The sequence below is a fragment of the Hydra vulgaris genome, chromosome 08 (genome assembly GCF_038396675.1).
Source record: "Hydra vulgaris chromosome 08, alternate assembly HydraT2T_AEP".
Lineage (NCBI taxonomy): Eukaryota > Metazoa > Cnidaria > Hydrozoa > Anthoathecata > Hydridae > Hydra > Hydra vulgaris.
The window spans coordinates 20028446-20049571 of record NC_088927.1 but is presented as its reverse complement, the minus strand read 5'-3'; the positions used below and the strand labels follow the sequence as shown (position 1 = coordinate 20049571).

Below are 21126 nucleotides of genomic sequence, written 5' to 3'. Positions count from 1 at the left end.
TATATTATTCCGATACTTTTAGATATTTTACTACCTAAATAGGCGATATGTTTATTCCAATTTAGACTTTCGTCAATAAAAACACCTAAAAATTTAGTAACATTATCCCTACTTATTTCTCTATTTTCAATAAACAATTTTGGATGAGAAGATTCAACTTCTTTTTTTTTATAAGAAGGATGAAATAAAGAAAACTTCGTTTCACTTAAGTTAATAGAAAGTTTATTTGCCCTAAACCATCCAGAAATTTTTTCTAATTCTTGATTCATTTCTACGCACAGTTCGTTTATAATTTTTCCGGAGATAAAAAAGTTGCTATCATCAGCAAACATTATAGTTGAAATTCTTTTTGATGCCCGATAGAGATCGTTTGCGTAGATTAAAAAAAGCAAAGGCTCAAGTATTGAACCCTGAGGAACACCACACTTTAATATGGAAGGATTAGAGAGTTTATTATCTCCATAGTATATAGATTGCACACGTTTATCTAAGTAGCTTTCTATCCATTTTTTCGTTCTACCCCTTATGCCATACATGTTAAGCTTTGATAATAATATTTTGTGGTCGACTGTATCAAAAGCCTTAGAGAGATCTATGAATACACCTAATGTGACTTCTCCGTTTGTAAAAGAGTTTTTTATTTCATCAAATAGGTGAAGGATTGCGTGTTCAGCTGATGTATTTTTTTGAAAGCCGAATTGCTTGGAGTAAATAAAATTATTTTATTTAAATAAAGTATATACTCTATTGTGCATAATTCTCTCAAGTATCTTAGAGAATGTAGAAAGTATTGATATTGGTCTGTAATTGCCTATTTCACTTGTATCTCCTGATTTAAAAATAGGTTTTACTTTCGCAGTTTTCAGTTTTTCAGGAAAGATACCTTCCTCTAAGGAGTGTTTAAATATTTTAAATAAAGGAACTTTAAGCTCGTTTTGGCAATTAATTATAATGTTGCTATTGATGTCGTCGATTCCGGTTGCTTTGTTTCTTTTTAGGATTTTAAAAGCATTGTTAAATTCTAACATGGTTAGTTTTTCGTTATTCAATTCATTTTTGTTACGATCTAAATACTTATCAAAAGATTTATTTGCACTAGGAACTTGGGATGCAAGTTTAGATTCTATATTTACAAAGAAGTTGTTAAACTCATTTGCAATGACGTTTTCATCATCAATTGTTTTGTGGTTGATTTTTATAGTTTTAGGAAAGCACGGTTTGTTAATTTTTGGTTTACCAATAATTTCATTTAATAATTGCCATGTTTTTCTAGAATCTGTTTGACACTTTTCAAGTAGTTTATTATAATAATTAGCTTTAGCGGTTTTTTTAATTTTCTCAAAGAGACTTGCATAAGTCTTGTATTCCGATTTTGTTTTATCGCATTTTTTTTTAAGGTACTTTATATATAATCGTTGTTTCCGCTTAGATGATTTTTTAAGACCTTTACTCAACCAAGGTGAACTTATGTCTTTAAATTTAATTGTTTTTACTACTTTGGGGAAGTGTTTATCATAAAGAAATACAAAAATATCTATAAACGTATTATACATTAAATTGGTATCATTTGAGGATTCTAAATATGACCAATCAATATTGGCTAACTCACTTTTAAAGTTAACCTGGCTATCCAAAGAAAAATGTCGCCTTGTGATTGTTTTTTTTTTATTTATTTTAATTTATTTGAGGTACTTATTGAAATAAATATCGGAAAGTGATCCGATATAGATGTTTTAATTACTCCTTTCTTTAAGGAGATTTCAAATAAAGAATTTGTTAGTATATTATCTATTAGTGTTGCCGAATTTTTTGTGATTCGGGTTAGTTTATTGATAAGAGGAATTACACCAAATTGAAATAAATTATTGTAAAAACTTTGTGTTTCCATATTGTTTTCATAATTTAGAGCATTATGATTAAAATCTCCTAGGATAAATAATTTTTTTTTTCTTGTAAGCTTTTCAAAATAATATTTTGAAGATAATTTGAGAATATTTCTGTTGATGTTTGTGGCGGTTTATAACAGCATGATAGAAAGGATACTAGACATTAACTTATTTCTTTCTGCAAGAAATCTTGCATTCCGTGGTTCAGACACAGCCATTGGTTCAAAAAGCAATGGAAACTTTCTTGGGGTTTCGAATTACTGGCTAAGTATGATACCGTTCTCAATGAGCTTATGCAATGAATTTAGGACAAAGAAACCAAAGAGCACTACTTGAGCAATGTCACACAGAACGAGTTGATTAGACTTTTCCAAGTCTAATCAACTCGTTCTAGACTAATCCAAAAATCTTTCTAAGGTAAAAAAGCCAAAATACTATTCTATTGTTTTAGATTGTACGCCAGACGTTTCGCACAAATAACAAATGAGCATTATTCTGCGATCAGTTACATGCACTCTTGGAGTAGGTATCAACATTTCCAAAAATTTCTTTGCATATCTCACAGTAAATGATACCACTGGAAAAGGGCTTTTCAATGCATTTTTAAATCAGGCAAAAAATTGGGATCTAAATATTTTAGACTGTCGATGTCAATCTTACGATAATGGTGCTAATATGAAAGGAAAAGTAAAATGTTCAAGCAAGGTTTCTGGAAATGAATCCTAAGACCTTATATGTTCCATGTGCTAACCATTCACTCAATCTTGTTATTGTTGATGGTGCACTGTCATCCATCAGTGCAATTTCCTTTTTTTGGTGTTCTTTCAAGGTTATACACGATCTTTTCATCGTCTCCTCCTCGATGGGAAATTTTAAAATCATGCGTGGCAATTTCAGTCAAGCCACAATCAGACACCAGATGGGAAAGTAGAATAAACTGTGTTAAACCACTTCACTTCTATTTAAAAGAAATCTTAGAGGCACTTGAAAAACTGGAAGAACATGCCTTAGAAAAGAGAGATAGAGCAACAGCCACAGAAGTACGATCGCTGACAAAATATATTATAACATGGCCTTTCTTATTATCAATTATTATTTGGTATGACTTTTTATTTCAAATTAACAAATCAAGTAAGCTGCTTCAGTCTTCTGCAACCTCTCTCGACATATTAGCTAGTGAAATAAATGCAACAAAAGCGTTTCTTTATGAGTATCGCGAAAATGGTTTTTCTGACGCGCGTGTTAAGGCATCAGAAATCGCCATAGTATTGGGTATTGAAAAGGTTTTTTCGATGGTGCGTTCACGAAAAAAAAAATTGAATTATTCATACAAGTGTGTTGATCACACCAGGCAACCTGAACATCAGTATAAAGCAGATTTCTTTTTGCTACTAATTGATATGTCAATTGCATCAGTAAAAGAGAGTTTTGAACAGATCAGCATTGTCACAAAGCTTTATGACTTTCTTTACCGATCTGAGAATCTTTTCAAAGCTTGTAATGAAAATTTTCTGTCTGCTTATTGCAAAAATTTGCGAATAAAGCTTGCTGATATAGATTCTGAGAATTTAGAATCGGAGTTAAAACATTTTGTCATAGTTATAAAGGAGGAAAAAAATGCTCTCCTAAAATCTGCATATGACTTCCTAAACTACATCTACAAAGAAGAGCTGCAAGAAACTTATCCCAATCTAGTTATTGCGTTACAAATCATTCTTACTTTACCAGTTACTGTTGCAAGTGCATTACGTAGCTTCAGCAAGTTAAAACTAATTAAAACATTTCATAGGTTAGTATAAATAATCTTGCTTCATTATACATAAATACGTGTAGCTTTATTTCTTTGTATTTTTAAATAGGTCAACAATGGTCGATGAACGTTTGTCTTCCTAAGCAATGCTGTCTATTGAGAACGAGGTTGCAAGAACATTAAGTTATGAAGGCATAATAAATGAGTTTGCAAGCATGAAAACACGTCGCAAATCCTTTTTTTGATGATTTGCGACGTACTTCTATTATCTACGTAATGCATTTACAGTAGTTAAAGAAACTCTTCACTAGTAACTCTATATCAATTTAACAATTATAAAATATATCTAATTGATTTTAAGCGTTAATTTGATTGCATTTAGTCTTATGAACGGCGACGTTAAAATATGTCAGGTACCCAGATGTTTTGAAGTAATCTGTAAAATTTATCCACTTTTTCAGAAAAAAAAAAGAAATTAGGGCCGTAATGACTAGTTTTTTTTTTTTGGGGGGGGGGGCAAATCCACAAGCCACGGCACTGCTTATTTATCATGGTTTGAAAAATACGAAGAATGTTTAACGACCGGAGAATGTTTTAGACCGTAAACTTTGGTTTTTAACTGTATATTATACCGTAGACTGAATTAAACGTGAACATATTCTAGTCTAAACGTTAGTTAGTTTTAATAGTCACGCTAAAAATTTGCCTTGGGAGATCTGTGGCCAAAAATTAACGCCGTGTACCACCGTCATAAAAATGGTAGTTAGTAAAATAAAGAACACCTTGAGATTTTAAGTTTGAAAAGAGCCTATTCTTAAAACGGTGACAGACATAAGTTTTTTAATCTATTTTTAAATAAACAGCTTTGTTTTAGTTATCCGAAATCCGAGAATAGACAGGCGTGCTTTGCTAAGATTTATTAAAGTGCCAAGACCATAAAACCAATGCAATCGTTGATGGAATTCAGGAGAGTTTTTTACTAGTATAATTTATTATAAAACTACGTATTTAACTAAAGCCATATAAAGTTATAAAACATCAAAACACAATTTTTTATTGAAAAGTTTGCGGCCTTATTGTCTTTTTTGTTTTGACTAATTTAAAAGTGTCAACCGTCTTATTGTTGTATGTTTAAAGTATATTATTGTAAATAAAATAACATTAACAACTGTTGGTTAACAAAAAAATTATTTATTATGGCTTTTAATAAATTTTGCAGTTTAAAAACTTTTCATTGGTTACTTAAAAAATTATTGTTTTTTATTTGCTTTTTCTTTAAAATCGCAGTACGCAATTACAAATAATGGAACAACTTTTTTGACACTTTATAAAACACTTTCAATAAAGTGTCAGAATGCACTGTCAAATTTAAATTTCTATATTTATAAAATAGTTTTAATTTTACTTCCATAAAAAAAAAGGTTTAAAAAAATAATATTTTTATCTAAAAAAAATCATAAAAAGTTAAATTGAAAATAAAATTATTTTTACAAACAGCATTTTTATGTTTTTTAAAAGCATAGAAAGTTTAAATGGGAAGCTTGGATCCGGAAAAGTGTGGTGGATACGATGCGCATTTTTTAGATGAACTTTCAGACGAATATGAATGCCCTGTGTGTTTAATGGCTCTTCGTGAACCTGTTCTAACATTGTGTGGTCATCGACTTTGTTTTTCATGCTCAGAAGAAATTATAAAAAGGTATTGAAATGAGTTGAAAATTGCGTAATGTAATATGCATATATATATATATATAAATATATATATATATATATATATATATATATATATATATATATATATATATATATATATATATATATATATATATATATATATAAAAGAGAGAGAGAGGGAGAGAGAGAGAGAGAAAAAGAAAGAGAGAGAGGGAGAGAAAGGCAATTTGTTACAATGCATTTAACACACCTTTTACGTCGTTGACGTAATACTTGATACCGATTTAATTAGTAGCTAGTAGCTAAATTATTTATATGACATTATTATTTATAAAACAAAAGTAATTATAAAATAAACTTATTCTTTTTTAGAAACAATGGAGCTTTTATTTGCCCATTAGACAAAACCATTTTGAATTCTGAGAAGGTTACTTTATTTTTAAAATATAACAATTAAGTCTATTTAAATAAAAATTATATATATTTTTTTTAATGAAAGAATGCTTCTTAAGAAAAATTGATAAAAAAAATTTTTCTATAGATCTTTCCTGATAAATTTACTGAAAGAGCTATTCTGCAATTGAAAGTTAAATGTGGTAACTTTTTAAAAAGTTGTCCATGGACCGGAGAACTAAACACAGTTAATGTATGTTTTTCAAATTTTGATGTAAAATACTTAACTCTAGGTTTTTTCAAACATTTAAACTTTTCAGCAAAATTTTTCATTAATTTTTACTATTTTGAAAGTAAGTTATAAAACATAAATTAATAGTTTAATTAATAAACTAGCGAAAACCGTGATTTTCTGATTCAACAAAGTATGCTATTTGAGTCACTAAGAAAAGTACATCGATGCATTAATAAATTTAAAGGGCTGGGGTGTAATGCAAGAAGCAAGCTTGAGTAAAGTATGACACTACTTTGAAGTCTGTTTTGTCACGTTAGTTTTAAAAAAAGCTTGAACAATTGCGTGAACTAAACTTGAAAATTTCAATATCGAGCTTGAAAAAGTAAAGTGTATTATATTAAATATATTATTATTGATACATTACCGTTGGAAACATTGTGGACACTACGAAAAATTATGTTTCTCATTACTTCGTGTCAAAAAAAACTCAACCAGAACAATCACGTTTACTTAACTGTATTATTACTGTGTTTTGTGTTCAATATTTTGTGCATTGATTAATGAAATCCTTAGATCAGTTACCATTTTTAAAAAATTCAAGGTGTCCACAATTTTTCCGACAGTAGTGTATAAAAAAGTTGCTAATTTTAAGTATATAAATGGGTTAAGTTGACCACCCTCCAAACATGTAAGCGATACAACCCAGTCATACCTCATTAACAATTACTAGTTTTAAAACCAGTGAATTAAAGTATTTAAAGAATTTATTTTAATAAAAATTTATCTTTAATCAATAAAAAGTTTCAAGTTTACATTAAAGATATATTAATATGGGAATCACATATAATAACACGTTGCTCTTTTGGTGGTAAAAAAACAATCTTTCACTTCCAGCCAATCGCTTTGACATATATCAATAGATACTTTGCGTATGCCAAATTTTCACTAAAATAATATTTTATAGTATTTAAAATCACATAGCTTCTTTATTTTAAGGTGTACGTTAAGTGTCCGGAGTTACCCACTGTCCTGGGCTTCCCGACTGACATCCCAGCGGGCATTTGTTTTTAAAAGTTACATTCTAAATGCATTTTAAATGTCTTTTAAACGTTTTTCTACACACACTACCTTAAAGAACGTTTAAAAGACGTTTAACGTTTAAAAGGCAATTTGAACGTAACTTTTAAAAACAAATGCCCGTAGGGCTATAGGTACTTCATTATATATGCTATGCGGTTATCAGCAAAGCATATATGTTGGACAAAAGATTGTTAATATTTATTTTTCTTATTAAAAATATTTTTATTTAAAAATGAAAGTTCAAACCCAGCAAGGTTGCTTGCAACTACTAATTTCGTTGGGAGTTAACAGATAATAAAAAGGCAAAAAATAGCAAGAAAATGATTGAAAGAAGACCTAAAAACTGGAAGCTATAAAGCAAACATGAAGATGAAATATATTTTTAAAGCACGGATGTTCAAGAAAACAAACTAAATGAATAGAAGTTTTTTAAGCATAAAGGAACACTTACAGTAAATGAGTCTAATATATTTAAATGACAAGTTACGCAAGATTGTGTTTTGATTGATTAAACAAGTAATAATAGCTTGCAAGATTAGCAAACTGCACTTTTTTTAAAAAAAGAAAAAAAAGAGATTTAGTCTTTCAATAATTAATCAGCGTCTGATGCTTAGCAGTTTGAGCAGGTTTTAGCAGTTTGAGTAGGTTCAACAATATTTATAATGCGTCTTTAGACTTTGGCTGTCAAATAAACAACATAAATAAACGAAATAGGTAAATGTGGCGACATTATTCTATACAAGAATAACTAAGATATATCTAGATGTCGAGAACAGAATCAGTTGAAAGAAAAACGATTAAAAGGAGTTAGATTATATCTAATGCGCGACACAGCCTTTCAAGTTTCACAGTTATCAAGTTAACTGTAAAACGGTTAACAAGTTTACTGTAAAACGAGAGGATCAAAACTTGTATAGTTGATCACAAAGTCAGTTGTTAGACTCAAGATCACTTTTTAGAAGTTTGTTAATTAAAGATTTTTAAACTCTTCTAATAATAGCGTTAAAATGAAAATAGAAACCAATGAGAAAACAATAAAAAAAGAGGAGAAACCAATTTGTTTATAAAAACTAGTAAAAAGAAAAAAGTATATATCTTTTAATCAATATTGGAACCAAGTCTACACTAATACAGAAAAACTTAGGCCCTTGTTGATCGACATGAAATGTTTTCACAATGAACCATTAAGTCAAGAAGATGCATTTTGCACTTTTTATATTAAAGTACTTTTTGCTATTGACTTAGTTTGCTTAGTTTGCTACCGTCTGCGTAGTCTTTGATACGTCTATAGCCTTTTTTTGTTTTGTTTTTCATCAATCGCTCAAACTTTCTACATTGTTTCGGCTTCAGTTAAAATTTCTATTTTATTTCTTACATATAATTTCTTATTGGTTTGTTGATATGTTGATCAGAGGCATTAATTTGTTGCAGAAATGTTTTCATTGAAAATTCTAACCCAATTTTAATTGGAATGCGTGTTTTGTTATAATATTTAACTAAAATAATTTGACATTGGTGTAAAAGAAATTGATGACGGCTGTGCAGTTCAGCTCTAATGGTAAATCTTAAATATTTTGTAATTTTAAATTCTGATAGGTCGATATTAGATTTATTAAAAGGAAATAACCTTGTATTTTTGAACGCAAAAAAACAGGGTTATTTTCGTCTAGTAAAGCACTTGCCACTTTTATATAAATCTTTGATTAAACTTAGCTTTATTAATATTTTTGCATTTGATGATTCGTAATACATTTTTAATACCGTTTTACAAGTACGATTAAGTCATAATATATTCCAATGTCCAGTGGCTGTAAAATATGAGATAAAATGACAGGTTGGCAGACCACTTGGACGTTGTTTTCTTAAAAATTTTTAATAAATTTTAATGACACATAAGTGTTGTGAATGCAATACAATAATTCTTTATCCACCAATCCCTTTAACTGCCGGTATAGACAGCCGTTCCGACCACTCAATAAATTGCAATTTCACCGTCCATTCTAAGACTGATTTTAAAACATAATTCAAGTATTAATTTATGATTTAAAATCATTTTTAAATCATAAATTAATTCTTAATTTATCTGACAAACCGTTTACAGTTTGTCAGATAGTTTAAAATATCTGACAAACTGTGTACAGCACCAGTGTCTTTGTCAGTATTACTGTTTTTGGTATTGGTACAAATACCAATTACCAAATCTTTATAACCATAATACTTCATTAGGATGTAAACATGTTGGACCTGATTAACCTTTAAAGATAGGCTTTGAACTACGCCTTATAAGTGGTCTTGCTTTGTTTTATCGTCTTGTGATACACTAATGGCGATTCTTTCAAAGGTTCAGATAAAATGTAACTCTGAACTGTGATCATTTTATCTACAAGTTTACTTTCAAAATAAACAATGAGAAGCTTTAGATGACTCATTCCTTAAGATGACTCATTCCTCTTAAAGTCATCTTTTTGTTCAATACAGTTAAATCTTTTTTTTATAATGCAAGTATCGTGACATTTTGACCATTTTGAAGATCCACACTGCCAGCTTTTAAAACACAATTAAGTACAGACAGGTGTGATATGACACAATATTAAACCGCTGGGTGGGTATTGAAGTAGAATTATTTATTTATTTTTCACTCAATGTTAGATTAATTTTTTCTGAGGACTAGGACCTAAAATAAGTTTGATTTGTTTACACTTTTTTTTTGACTCGTAAAGTATTTTCACTAGTCTTATTCAATATAACTAATATTCTCTCAGGCCTTCATTATTAAATTATAGGGGTTTTAAAAAATCATTATCTAGGTTTTTAAATTGTAACCTCTTAAACAATGTGATTTTGATGTCGATCCAACTTAGATTCAGAGTAACTTGTTTCCTGTTTTTTATCATTATTTTTTTACCTGTTGTCAGAAGTTTTTATTATTAATTACTTGCTTTAACAAAAATTAAATAAGAAAAAAAAATTAACAAAGAAAAAAAAATTTTTTTTAATGTGAATGAATTGTGTTTTATTAGACACACTACCCTAATAGTAAGCAATATTGGCGCTATATTGGCTCAATATCTGCATCAATATTGGCACATTATTGAAAACAATATTGGCAACATATGTTGCTGTTAGTAGTAGAAACATTCGCGAAAATATTCTTGATTATTAGGGTGGTACGCCAGGAAAAAAACGGAAACTGTAAAATAATATTTAAAAAATTATTGTTTGCTGAAAATTTGTTTTAACAAATTGCTTAAATTCTTTTTATTAGAAAAATATACATTATTAACTCATTAAAAATCCATTATGGCGAAAAAAAGAACAAAAAAGGCTGTACTTTAAAACAAGATATCTTGATCTAGTCAAAAGTTAATGGATTAAAAACTGACACAATAATAATGATAAAACACCTTATTATACAGAGTTTGACGCATGCGTTTTGAAAATTTTTAAAATTAATTTTTTTATCTCAAACTTAATAAAAAAGTTAAAATTTTAAATTCCTTCCATAGATTTATAGCAATAAATTTTTATTTAAATAAATGTATGAAAAACCCGTGGGTTATCGGGAGCATCAATAGTAATTAAACATTTCCCGAAAATTTTAGTTCATTAAACTAAATTTTACTCAAGTTATTATGTTTTGAATTTTACAAAACGTTAAAAAAACTAAAATGCACAAAAAGCAAGAAGCAAAAAAGTACAGATGATTTTGAAGTGTTAAAACTGCTAAAAACCACCAGCAACATAAAATTCTTTTTCCTTACTCTGTTCAGCATTATGGAATACTAACTTTTTTGATCTTAAAGATTTCCTCCTTTTTTTCTTTTCAGTATTTGATTTTAAATTCATTCGTTTAACACGAGCAATATTTGCTAAAACTGATTTTTTACAAGTTATTGAACCGATCAAGCCATAATACTTTAGTACATTTAAAATACCATTTGCTCCATCATTATCATGGATCACTGCTGAATGAACACCCATTTCAAGAACGTTTTTCCCTACAAAATTTTTTTTAGGTACACAAGACCATATCATAGAGTTTAATGCTTCATTTCCGTTCTGAGTTTCACCATGCAGGCATTTCTTGAGTAATTCATCAGCTTGTAGGTCTTGAATAATAGGAAGAATCAAAGTCCTGATCCATGTTGGAATTGACACAGATGTATAAATATTTTTTTTGCTAGTATTCCAATACTTACATTATGTTGTATTCTGGGGCAAAATTGGTGTCGATAATCGTTATTAGGAAAGCTAGTATAGTGAAAGAGTATTGCATAAACAGCTTTTTTCATTTGGTACAAATCCCTTTTATTGGCTCTAATTGCCATTTGATAAAAATACTGCATTGAATTTATAAGTTTCTCTGTGAACTTTCCTTTACCCGAAATAGGATTTTTTGTCCCTTTGTATTTCTTAACCAAATTACCTAATCGTGTGCCTAATCTTTTTTGGACGTGACAAACACATTCCAGTTTTTATGGTATTGCTTTATATTCATGATAAGGATCAGCAAATAAAACATCGTTAAAAGATGATGGATCTCCATTACCAAGATACTCTGTATAAATCAAATTATTTGTTTGTACAGATCGTTTGAAAATATTTACAGCACCAATAGATTCCATTGCTCCAGAAGATTTATGATGGTTAATGGAACAATCATGTCCTACTTTCCAGGAATTAAACTTAAGTGAATGTTTTCTCTTTTCCTACATTTCACACCCTTTACAGTATTTTGAAAGGACCTCCACGTCAATGCACTTACCATCAGATAAAGTAATAACAACTCCATTCATTGATGCATGCCCACGTTTTTGCCATGAACCATCAATTGAGACACGTATTTTTGATGGTTCAATAGTAACTTTACCATTTTGAAGCTCACTAGCAGCTTGTTTCATACTTTTCTTTGCAGTTTCTTTGTAAGCTGTTATAACATCTTGGTTAACTATTTGAAACCCATTAAAAGTCAAGCAATTTAGGTTCATGCACATAGAGAAAGATTTCGTAGAACTAAATCCACAACCAATTTTCCGAAAGCCATTAACTGCACGCATATTTACTTCAAAAGTTTTTCCTTACTTTTCTCTGTCTTGTTTTTAGATAAAATTCTTGGTGAAGTGAGAATAAATATTGACTAGTCACAAGCTGAGCAGTGCATGCATTGTAAATTGAGAAAAACCCATTCTGTTACTTACTTTATCCTTATTAAAACGAGGAGAATGACAACGCTGGCAGACTGTTTTTAAAATCAAGTTCTTTAATACAAAAAAATTAATTAAAATGAAATAATTATTAATTTGTTCATCATGACTACATTCATCGCTATTGGCAATAACTAGTTTCTTGGCACTGGAACTAGATGGAGCAACTGAAGATAGAGAAGTTAAAGGCTAAACAGTAAAATAATTTTTATTTGGATGGAATCTATTCCATTTTATTTTTATTTTTCTAAATAAACTTTTTTTACTTGACATTTTGACAACAAACAAAGCAACAAAATAAGTAAGTAAAATAACTGTTTATTTTAACAACCAAAATATTTGTTTTAGCTTCTTCTGTATAATAAATATGGTTCGTAACTTCTATCGAAGTGCTTTTGCTTGATGACTTTATGCTGTCATCTGACATTTATTAATAAGAAAACATGTCCATAATCACTTCCAAAACAAGTAAAAAACTTGTTGCTATGAGATTGCTAGGGAACTTTATATGATAATGGAGCTCAACTAGAGAAAAATTAAGCTATATATTAGCACAAGTAAGTAAAAATTTCTTCAAAAAAGTCAACTTAATAGATGAATCTTTCGTAATAATAAAAAAAAAAATTAAAAATTTTTTTTTGACTATTTTTTTCCTGGTGTACCACCTTAATGCATCAATTGGTGCATTATTACGTTAACATCGTTTTTTATTATTTTTACTTCACAATGTACTTCTAATTACAGACAAGCGAGAAAACTAAACTTTTAAATATATATAATTTATTAGACAAAACAAGAATCAATTATTAAAATCAGTGTCGATATGTTAATTGTCAATACATAGTCTATCTGAATCAATCGTTGGCACCTTTGAGATACGATTTTTATAAACTCCATTTCTGTCTGCAACTTGAGCAAGAAAACAGCTCATCCGATACCTGATTTCTTTATCTGTACATTTATTAAACTTCTGTTGTACAGCAGCTGTAAGGCAAAAATATTTACTCGATATTACCTAACACACTATATATTGTATTTTTCTTTAGCTATTCAGAATCTCAAATAACTAAAACTTATATATACACTAACTTTACCCAAGTAGCAAACAATATTGGCGCAATATTGGCGCAATATTATTAACAATAATGGCGCAATATTGTAGACATTATGGCGCCAATATTGCAATGTGAACATTTTGCCAATATTGGCCATTACAGGCGATACAATTTTGTACCGCCAATATTGACCAATATTGGCAAAATGTTAACATTGCAATATTGGCACCATAATGTTTACAATATTGCGCCATTATTGCAAATAATATCGCGCCAATATTGGGGATATAATACTGGCCAATATTGGCGTAATATAGTTGCCAATATTGTAAATTATATAAGGCCAATATTGAGTATTTTCGGTTATCAAATTTTATTATTAAAAATAAATAAAAAACAATATCATCTTGAAAAATTTTCAAGAACTAAAATTTATAACAGTTTTCTTGTTTAAATGATAATATAGTACCAGGTTACATTTTTCTTTTGAGTTAAACAGGTTATAGCGTAGGAGACGATAATAATCATAGAACGCCCTAAGAAAAAAAAAAATTTTAAATCATTAAATTTATTTGACGTTATATGAATAAACAGATACAAATAAAAAAAAAGATAAAAAGTGCTCCAAAACCAAAATATAACAAAATAAAATCAAGGCTATATAAGTACAGGCACAAAAAATATGTATATATATATATATAAATTTATGAATATATATATATAAATATATATATTTATATATATGTTATATATATTTTTATATATATATATTTATATTTTTATATATATATATCTATATTTTTTATATTTATATATATATTCATATATATATTTATATATATATTTATATATATATTTATACATGGAAAAAAACACATCTTAACTTCTTCAGTTTTTGTGTTAATAAGTCCCTGTGTAATAAGATAACTAATATATAAAATTTTTCACGACCAGGAGGTAATCCACTGTTATTAAGGGTGGTAGCCCTCATTGCAAGATAAGAAACAGCAAACTTTATAAAGTCAGAAGTCGAGAATGTCAGCCACCCAACTCAAGGCGAATTCAGTTGCTTTTGCAATAAGTAAGAACGAAGAACTTCGATATGAGTTTCTGGCATTTAAAACAGCTACAACAAATGAAATTCGTATGCTTAGAGATGAAATCTCTAATTTGCGTGAACAAATAGAGTATCTTCAAAAAGAAAAAATTATTCAAGATGCAAAAGTAACAGCACTTGAGAATCAGTGGGCCTTAGATGTCAGCATTTCTGAATCACAAACTTTAAAACCTTACACTAACAGCAGCAATATAACAAACTCTAGCTGGGCCTCTGTAATTTCTGGAAGAGGTAAAATAACAAGGTCAAATGCTCAACTAGAATTGCTGGATGCAAATGCACGTGAAGTTCAGGAAAGAGAAAAAAAACAAAAAAATGTTATTATTTTTGGTACTGAGACATCTTCTTCTCTAGTCGCTGCCGACCGTATTGAACATGATAAAATGCTAGTTACATCACTTTTAAACGAACTAAATGTTGAATGTAAGCATGTTACTATTAGACGCTTTAGAGGTGGCAAAAGTACCTCAACGCAAACAGGTCCATTACAAGTAGTTTTTAATAACGTAGATGAAAGAAATACAATTCTCAAAGTTGCCCATAAACTTAGACTCAACAATGCTCGAAATGGAATCTACATCAATCCAGATGAAACTCCTGCTCAACAAAGGCAATCTAAACTACTACGTATAGAATGTAACAGGCTCAACAAAGAAAAACTTGAAAGTCAGCAAAAGGATCAGCCCTTTCGTTTTGCCATCCGTAGTGGTAGAGTCACACGCGTTGATGGAGTTTGGGACTCAACCCTTGGAAAAAAATTATGATCCAAGACATGTTAAAACAGAATTAAAACTTAAATCAGTTCACAACAGAATCAATAATAATATAAAAATGATTATCAATAATAAAAAAAACACAACAATTCATCTTAACAGTTTTAGTTGTTTTTATACAAATGCGACCTCGTTAAACGCAGAGAAGCTTGCCGAGCTGCAAAGCCTTATTCAAACTTCAAAAGCACCACCGAGTCTTGTCTTTATAACAGAAACATGGTTTAATGAAAACTCTATTATTAACCTCACTAATTATATCGCATATAGGCATGATCGCACAATTAATCTTCATGGTGGAGTCTGCATTTATATATCTGATACACTAATAAGCCATGAAGTAACATATCTTGAACTCAACAATGACTCTGAACAAGTTTGGTGCTCAGTTATTCTTGGAACTGAAAAAGTTCTAGTTGGTTGTATATACCGTTCACCCCTCAGCAATAACTTTGTAAATAATCAGATTAAAGCCTCTATAAATTTTGCATCTAATTTAGTCGAAAAAAAACACTACTCTGGTCTTCTTATCGCAGGAGATTTTAACCTTGACCATACCACATGGCATAACAACACAGCAATTACCACAAACTCACTAGCTGAAGACTTTATTAAAACATTTGATTCAAATCATTTAACACAGCATGTCAATTTTTATACTTTTCAATTAAACTCTATATTAGGTCCATCCAGCACTCTAGATCTTATTTTAACGGAGTCATCTCAACGTATATTTTCTCTTGAAAGACATTCTCAACTGGGGTGCACTAAAAAAGGACGAGCTCATTTAATTCTAACTTGGAATTTCGCTGTAGAATCGTCAACCCCTCCTAGAAATCGGTTTTCTTCATCTCGACAAGATTTTAAAAATGGCAATTTCGATAAACTAAACATGTATTTCAAAGATATTGACTGGGTTAATCGTTTTAAAAATTTAAATATTAATGAATGTTATAATGTATTCCAATCTATCTATATTGAAGGGTGTAATCTTCAAATACCAGCAATCAAATCGAATTATTCTGCTTTACACACACCTTGGATCACAAAAGAAGTAATCTCTGCTATAAAAAACAAAAAAAAACTTTATTATAGAAGCAAAAACCCAAACTGGCGTCTGGACACTAAACTATACAATATTAGCTGTAATAAAGTAAAACAAACTCTAACTCATTCTATTGCTCAATATGAAAAATCTATATCCGAAAAAGCCAAGACAAATCCAAAACTTATATATAGGTATATAAACATGAAACTTAAAGTTAAAAATCAAATAAGGTCTATGAATGAGTCAAATGGAAACATTACTTCTAATGAAAGCCATATAGCTACGATCCTTAACAATTACTTTTCATCTGTTTTTACTCCTTTAAATTTGAGTCAATCGCTGCCAACATTCGAAAAGCGCACATTTTCCGTGATTGATGAGACGTCAGTCTTAAATAGACTTAATGAGAACTACATACAAGTGTTACTTTCAAACCTAAACTTGCATAAACCAGCAGGCATAGACGGCATTCACCCACACGTCCTTAACAAATGTTCTTCATCTCTGAACGTGCCCATTACCTACATATTTATAAAATCTATTTGTGAAGGTCGAGTCCCAGCCGCGTGGCTGGAAGCTAACATAACACCGCTTCACAAGAAAGGATCTAAACTTGATGCATCAAACTACAGACCGATTTCCCTAACTTCTGCCTGCTGCAAAATCCTAGAGCGTATTGTAAAAGATTGTTTAACCGAGTATCTAAGTGCAAATAATCTTTTATCTCAAAATCAGCACGGGTTTGTTCCAAAAAAATCATGCATTACCAATTTATTGGAAACTATCGATCAGATCTCACACTCAATGGCAAAAGGCTATAGTGTAGATGTTTTATATTTAGATTATGAAAAAGCGTTTGACACACCTCCTCATGATCTTATGCTCCACAAACTTTCTGGTTATGGTATCTCTAATATGCTTCTTAATTGGATAAATTCTTTTCTTTCTAAAAGAACACAACGAGTTGTCATGGGTTCCACCATTTCAGAGTCGTTACCAGTCACCAGTGGTGTCCCTCAAGGATCTGTTCTAGGACCACTTTTATTCATCTTATACATTAATGACATAACAGACCTAGTTAGCAATCCAATGAAGTTATACGCTGATGACAGTAAAGTTATTTCCACAAATTCTACACCTGAGAGCCCAGCTCTGCTCCAGATGGATATAAATCACATTGTGTCTTGGACTCTAACCTGGCGCTTACGACTTAATTACAAAAAGTGCCTTATCTTACACTTTAACAAAAGCAAAAATCTTAACCACCAATACTATATCTTGACTCAGCAAGGGAAGCAGCTTCTTGACTCCTCGTACAGTGAAAAAGATCTTGGGATTTGCATTTCACACAACCTCAAATGGGATACACACGTTGAAATAATATCATCAAAAGCTAACTCTGTTCTCGGTCAACTAAAGAAATCATTTATTTATAAAAATGCACAAGTTTGGAAGAGGCTCTACACATCGCTGGTCAGACCTCACCTTGAGTATGCTGCTCCTGTGTGGAATTATCTTTCTGCACACAACGTTAAAAAAATTGAAAAAGTCCAAAATCGTGCCACCAAAGCAACTCCATCTCTCAAAGCCTTATCCAGTGAAGCCAGATTAGCACACCTTCATCTTACCTCACTAAATGAAAGACGCAATCGAGGTGATTTAATCTACAACTTCAATTTTATAAATAATTTAGAAAATATTTATTGGATTAACCCACAAATCGGCTATCCATCTGTGCGAATAACTAGAGGACACTCTCACCGCCAATGCAAAGAGTTTTTTAATGCTTCTGACCTCAATAACAATATGCGTGCTGTTTCAACTAGACTCAATTTCTTCCCTAACAGAGTAGTAAACCGATGGAATTCACTCCCACAAACTGTAATTGACTCTCGTCATCTCAATGAATTTAAAAATCGTTTAGACAAACACTGTAGCCAACACTAGTATTTAAGTTAATGTACCGAATTGCTGCTACAGCTCATTGTCTACTGGCAAAGAGCTAAAGGGTTGCTACCCCTTTCAAGCGACATTTTATTGTTCGCCGCAGCTTATCATTATTATTATTATTATATATATATATATATATATATATATATATATATATATATATATACATACATATCAGTGGCTTAACTATAAATTTAGGCCCCCCCCCCCACCAAAAGTGTAAAGGGGCCCTCCTACTTTAAATTTTTTTAATATATATTTACAAATGATATATCCACCATTTGATTGTTATATTGAGTTAATATAACACGATTAAGTATATAAAAAATATTTATTTTATAAATTTGAGAAATAATAAAGAATCTTTTCTCAAAATGATTATAAAAAAGAACGAACATTGAAATTATGTTTAAGAGATGCATACTTTATAACAAAAACTAACTTTACCTCACTTATTTCTATGGCAGAATTTTTATTTTCATAATAGCTATACTTTCTTAACGCAGTATAGTTTACATTCGTTAATATGTGATACATAATGACGCTAATAAAAACAAATTTAAAGTTTGATATTTTGTCCCTTAATTTTAGAGCTTCAGTTTGTTCTACTCTTTTTGAATATCTTAAAAAAATTTCAAATGGTTTACATCTTTCAGGGGAAATAATAAATCTTTTTGTGTGATCATCAAAAAATTTTCCTTTAAAATACCCCATATCTGTTGTTAACGTGTTTAATTACTGAAATATATTCGGTTCTGGATCTGTTTCTTCAACTTGCATTGCAGTGGTAAGATTGTTAGTATTTGCAAAAATATCTGCATTACTTTTATAACGAGATTCATTACGATCTTTCGAAATTTTATTGTGTTCTAAGTTAATTGAAACAGATAATATTTTTTCTTGTTGGGTTGCTTGAGAAGTACTAGTAACGACATATTTGATATTGAGTATTCGACATATCATGATATTTTTTATCTACAACTACTTCACTAGGTTTCTGTTCTACTGATGAAAAAAATAAGGATATCTTTTTATTGTTACGTAATCTATCATCAGTCTCCTTTTTTAATTTTCTTTTTTCTGGCTCCACTCATATAAGTTCTTTTTAAGTCCATGCTATTGTAAGAAAAATATTTTATTAGAACATTTATATCTATGTTTTAACCCCATAGATTAAAACATATAGCTAAATATTTTTGAATAAATAATAAACTTAATTTGTATTTATTCTTTAGTTCGTATTTTGACTCCGCCCTTTTAATTTTATATCAGATATGTACACATAATTTGTGTTTCTTTGTTAATTCGTACTATCCTCGTACTATAACAAAACCTAGTGCGTACTCAACACAAAATCATTGTTCTACCTGTATCGCGTTTATATACATTTTTCAATTTAAAAATTTTAAATTAAAAAATGTAATTTTAAATCAAATTTTAAATCGCTAGAATAAAATTGCAAGTTTTTTTTAACAAGCAGTTAAAAAATATTACCAATATTATAAATATAACTAGTTTATTACCTATTAGCTAAACATTTTGATAACTTAATTTATTGTAATGAAAATTATAATTCTATGATTTTTACTGCTTTGCATGAATGCATATAAAAAGAAAAGCACTTACCTTCTAAATATAATAATATTTAATAATTTATACTTGATTTTCCACTTCAAAATCACCTAACTTTATCGACAAATACGAAAGTACTAAATTCTATCAGCGGTATTTCTATAATAGACAACGTTAATATTCACTAATGTTCACTAATATTCAATAGAAATACTATAATGGATTCGCTATTGAAATTAAATTCTGTAACAGAATCTCTATTGAAATTTAATTCTCCAATAGAACTTCTGTTAAAACTAAATCTTTAATAGAATTTCTATTGAAATTAAATTCTAAAATAGAGTTCCTATTATAGAAAAATAATTTGTTTTTTATTTAAGAATACGTCAAAAATCTCCGCGGGGCCCTCTAAGCTCCGGGGCCCTCCCGCCTTGCGGGGTTGTGCTCCCTCTAGTTACGCCACTGATACATATATATATATATATATATATATATATATATATATATATATATATATATATATATATATATATATATATATATATATATATATATATATATATATATATATATAATATATATATATATATATATATATATATATATATATATATATATATATATATATATATATATATATATATATATATATATATATATATATATATTTATAAACTACTGTATTAAACTGACACTTATTTCATTGCCTAATATTGGGCGTTGCTAAGTTATGGTTCTATTTTTTTTTCTTCATCCCTTTCAATGGCCGTGGCCAGAAAGCTGCCAACTCTTTCTTGAATACTTTTGTAAGTAGCGATTTCATATTGAAAGAATACAACGTATTTCACGTACTATTATTGTAAAATAATAAGCTTTTACTGAAATGTTTGTTTATTAAAAGGGAATGGGATCTAGAATACAAAAACTGTGCCTTACCTATAATGACCTTTTTTTCCTTTTATACATTGAGTATAACAAACATACTCTTTAATAATCTCCATCCAATTCAAGGAAGTTCATTTAAAATAAATAAAAAAACAAATGTAATATAATTGGTTATAATAAAAGTTTAATGGTTTCTCACAAGTGTATATCTTAGACGGGTTTCCATGATGTGATATTCTTGTTAAAATATGATATTATGGAAGAGTAAAAGCAATTGGTTACAAATAGATGCAACTCCATAGGTCAATCTGTATTGCAGATAAGGACTGATTTTTTTAATAAAATTTATATAAAGTAATAAAGTTAAAGTCTCCAAGAGTAAATACAGTTTTGATTTCTTTAGACAGATATATTAGTTAAGGATTGATATAGGATGCATTCAAGTCATCCAACGACATGGTTGGATGTCTGTATACACAGCCAATGATGTTATTAGATTTTTTGTGT

General features: G+C 29.4%; 3 protein-coding genes across 4 annotated transcripts in view; 2 read left to right on the top strand and 1 right to left on the bottom strand.

Annotated features, from left to right (window-relative positions):
- Positions 1 to 722: 722 nt before the first annotated feature.
- On the bottom strand, positions 723 to 1553 carry LOC136083107 (uncharacterized). The gene has a single exon (XM_065802516.1). The coding sequence runs from the start codon at positions 1551 to 1553 to the stop codon at positions 723 to 725; it is 831 nt and encodes a 276-aa protein (XP_065658588.1).
- A 1109-nt stretch (positions 1554 to 2662) lies between these two features.
- Positions 2663 to 3685, top strand: LOC136083106 (uncharacterized). Its single transcript, XM_065802515.1, has one exon. It carries the CDS (start codon positions 2663 to 2665, stop codon positions 3683 to 3685), a length of 1023 nt encoding a protein of 340 aa, XP_065658587.1.
- A 1285-nt stretch (positions 3686 to 4970) lies between these two features.
- The window catches only part of LOC136083673 (TNF receptor-associated factor 5-like), a 156691-nt gene continuing 140535 nt past the window's right edge, over positions 4971 to 21126 (top strand). Inside the window, exons 1-3 of one of the 2 annotated variants that reach the window (XM_065803232.1) lie at positions 4971 to 5335; positions 5683 to 5737; positions 5852 to 5956. In XM_065803232.1, coding sequence (XP_065659304.1) covers positions 5169 to 5335; positions 5683 to 5737; positions 5852 to 5956 — 327 coding nt within the window. In that variant the 5' untranslated portion in view covers positions 4971 to 5168. The remainder of the gene's footprint in view (positions 5336 to 5682; positions 5738 to 5851; positions 5957 to 21126) is intronic. The other variant, XM_065803233.1, reaches the window with a different exon arrangement.

Coding starts and splice junctions, on each gene's coding strand:
- LOC136083107 (XM_065802516.1), bottom strand. CDS start 1,553: ATGTATAATACGTTTATAGATATTTTTGTATTTCTTTATGATAAACAC.
- LOC136083106 (XM_065802515.1), top strand. CDS start 2,663: ATGGTGCACTGTCATCCATCAGTGCAATTTCCTTTTTTTGGTGTTCTT.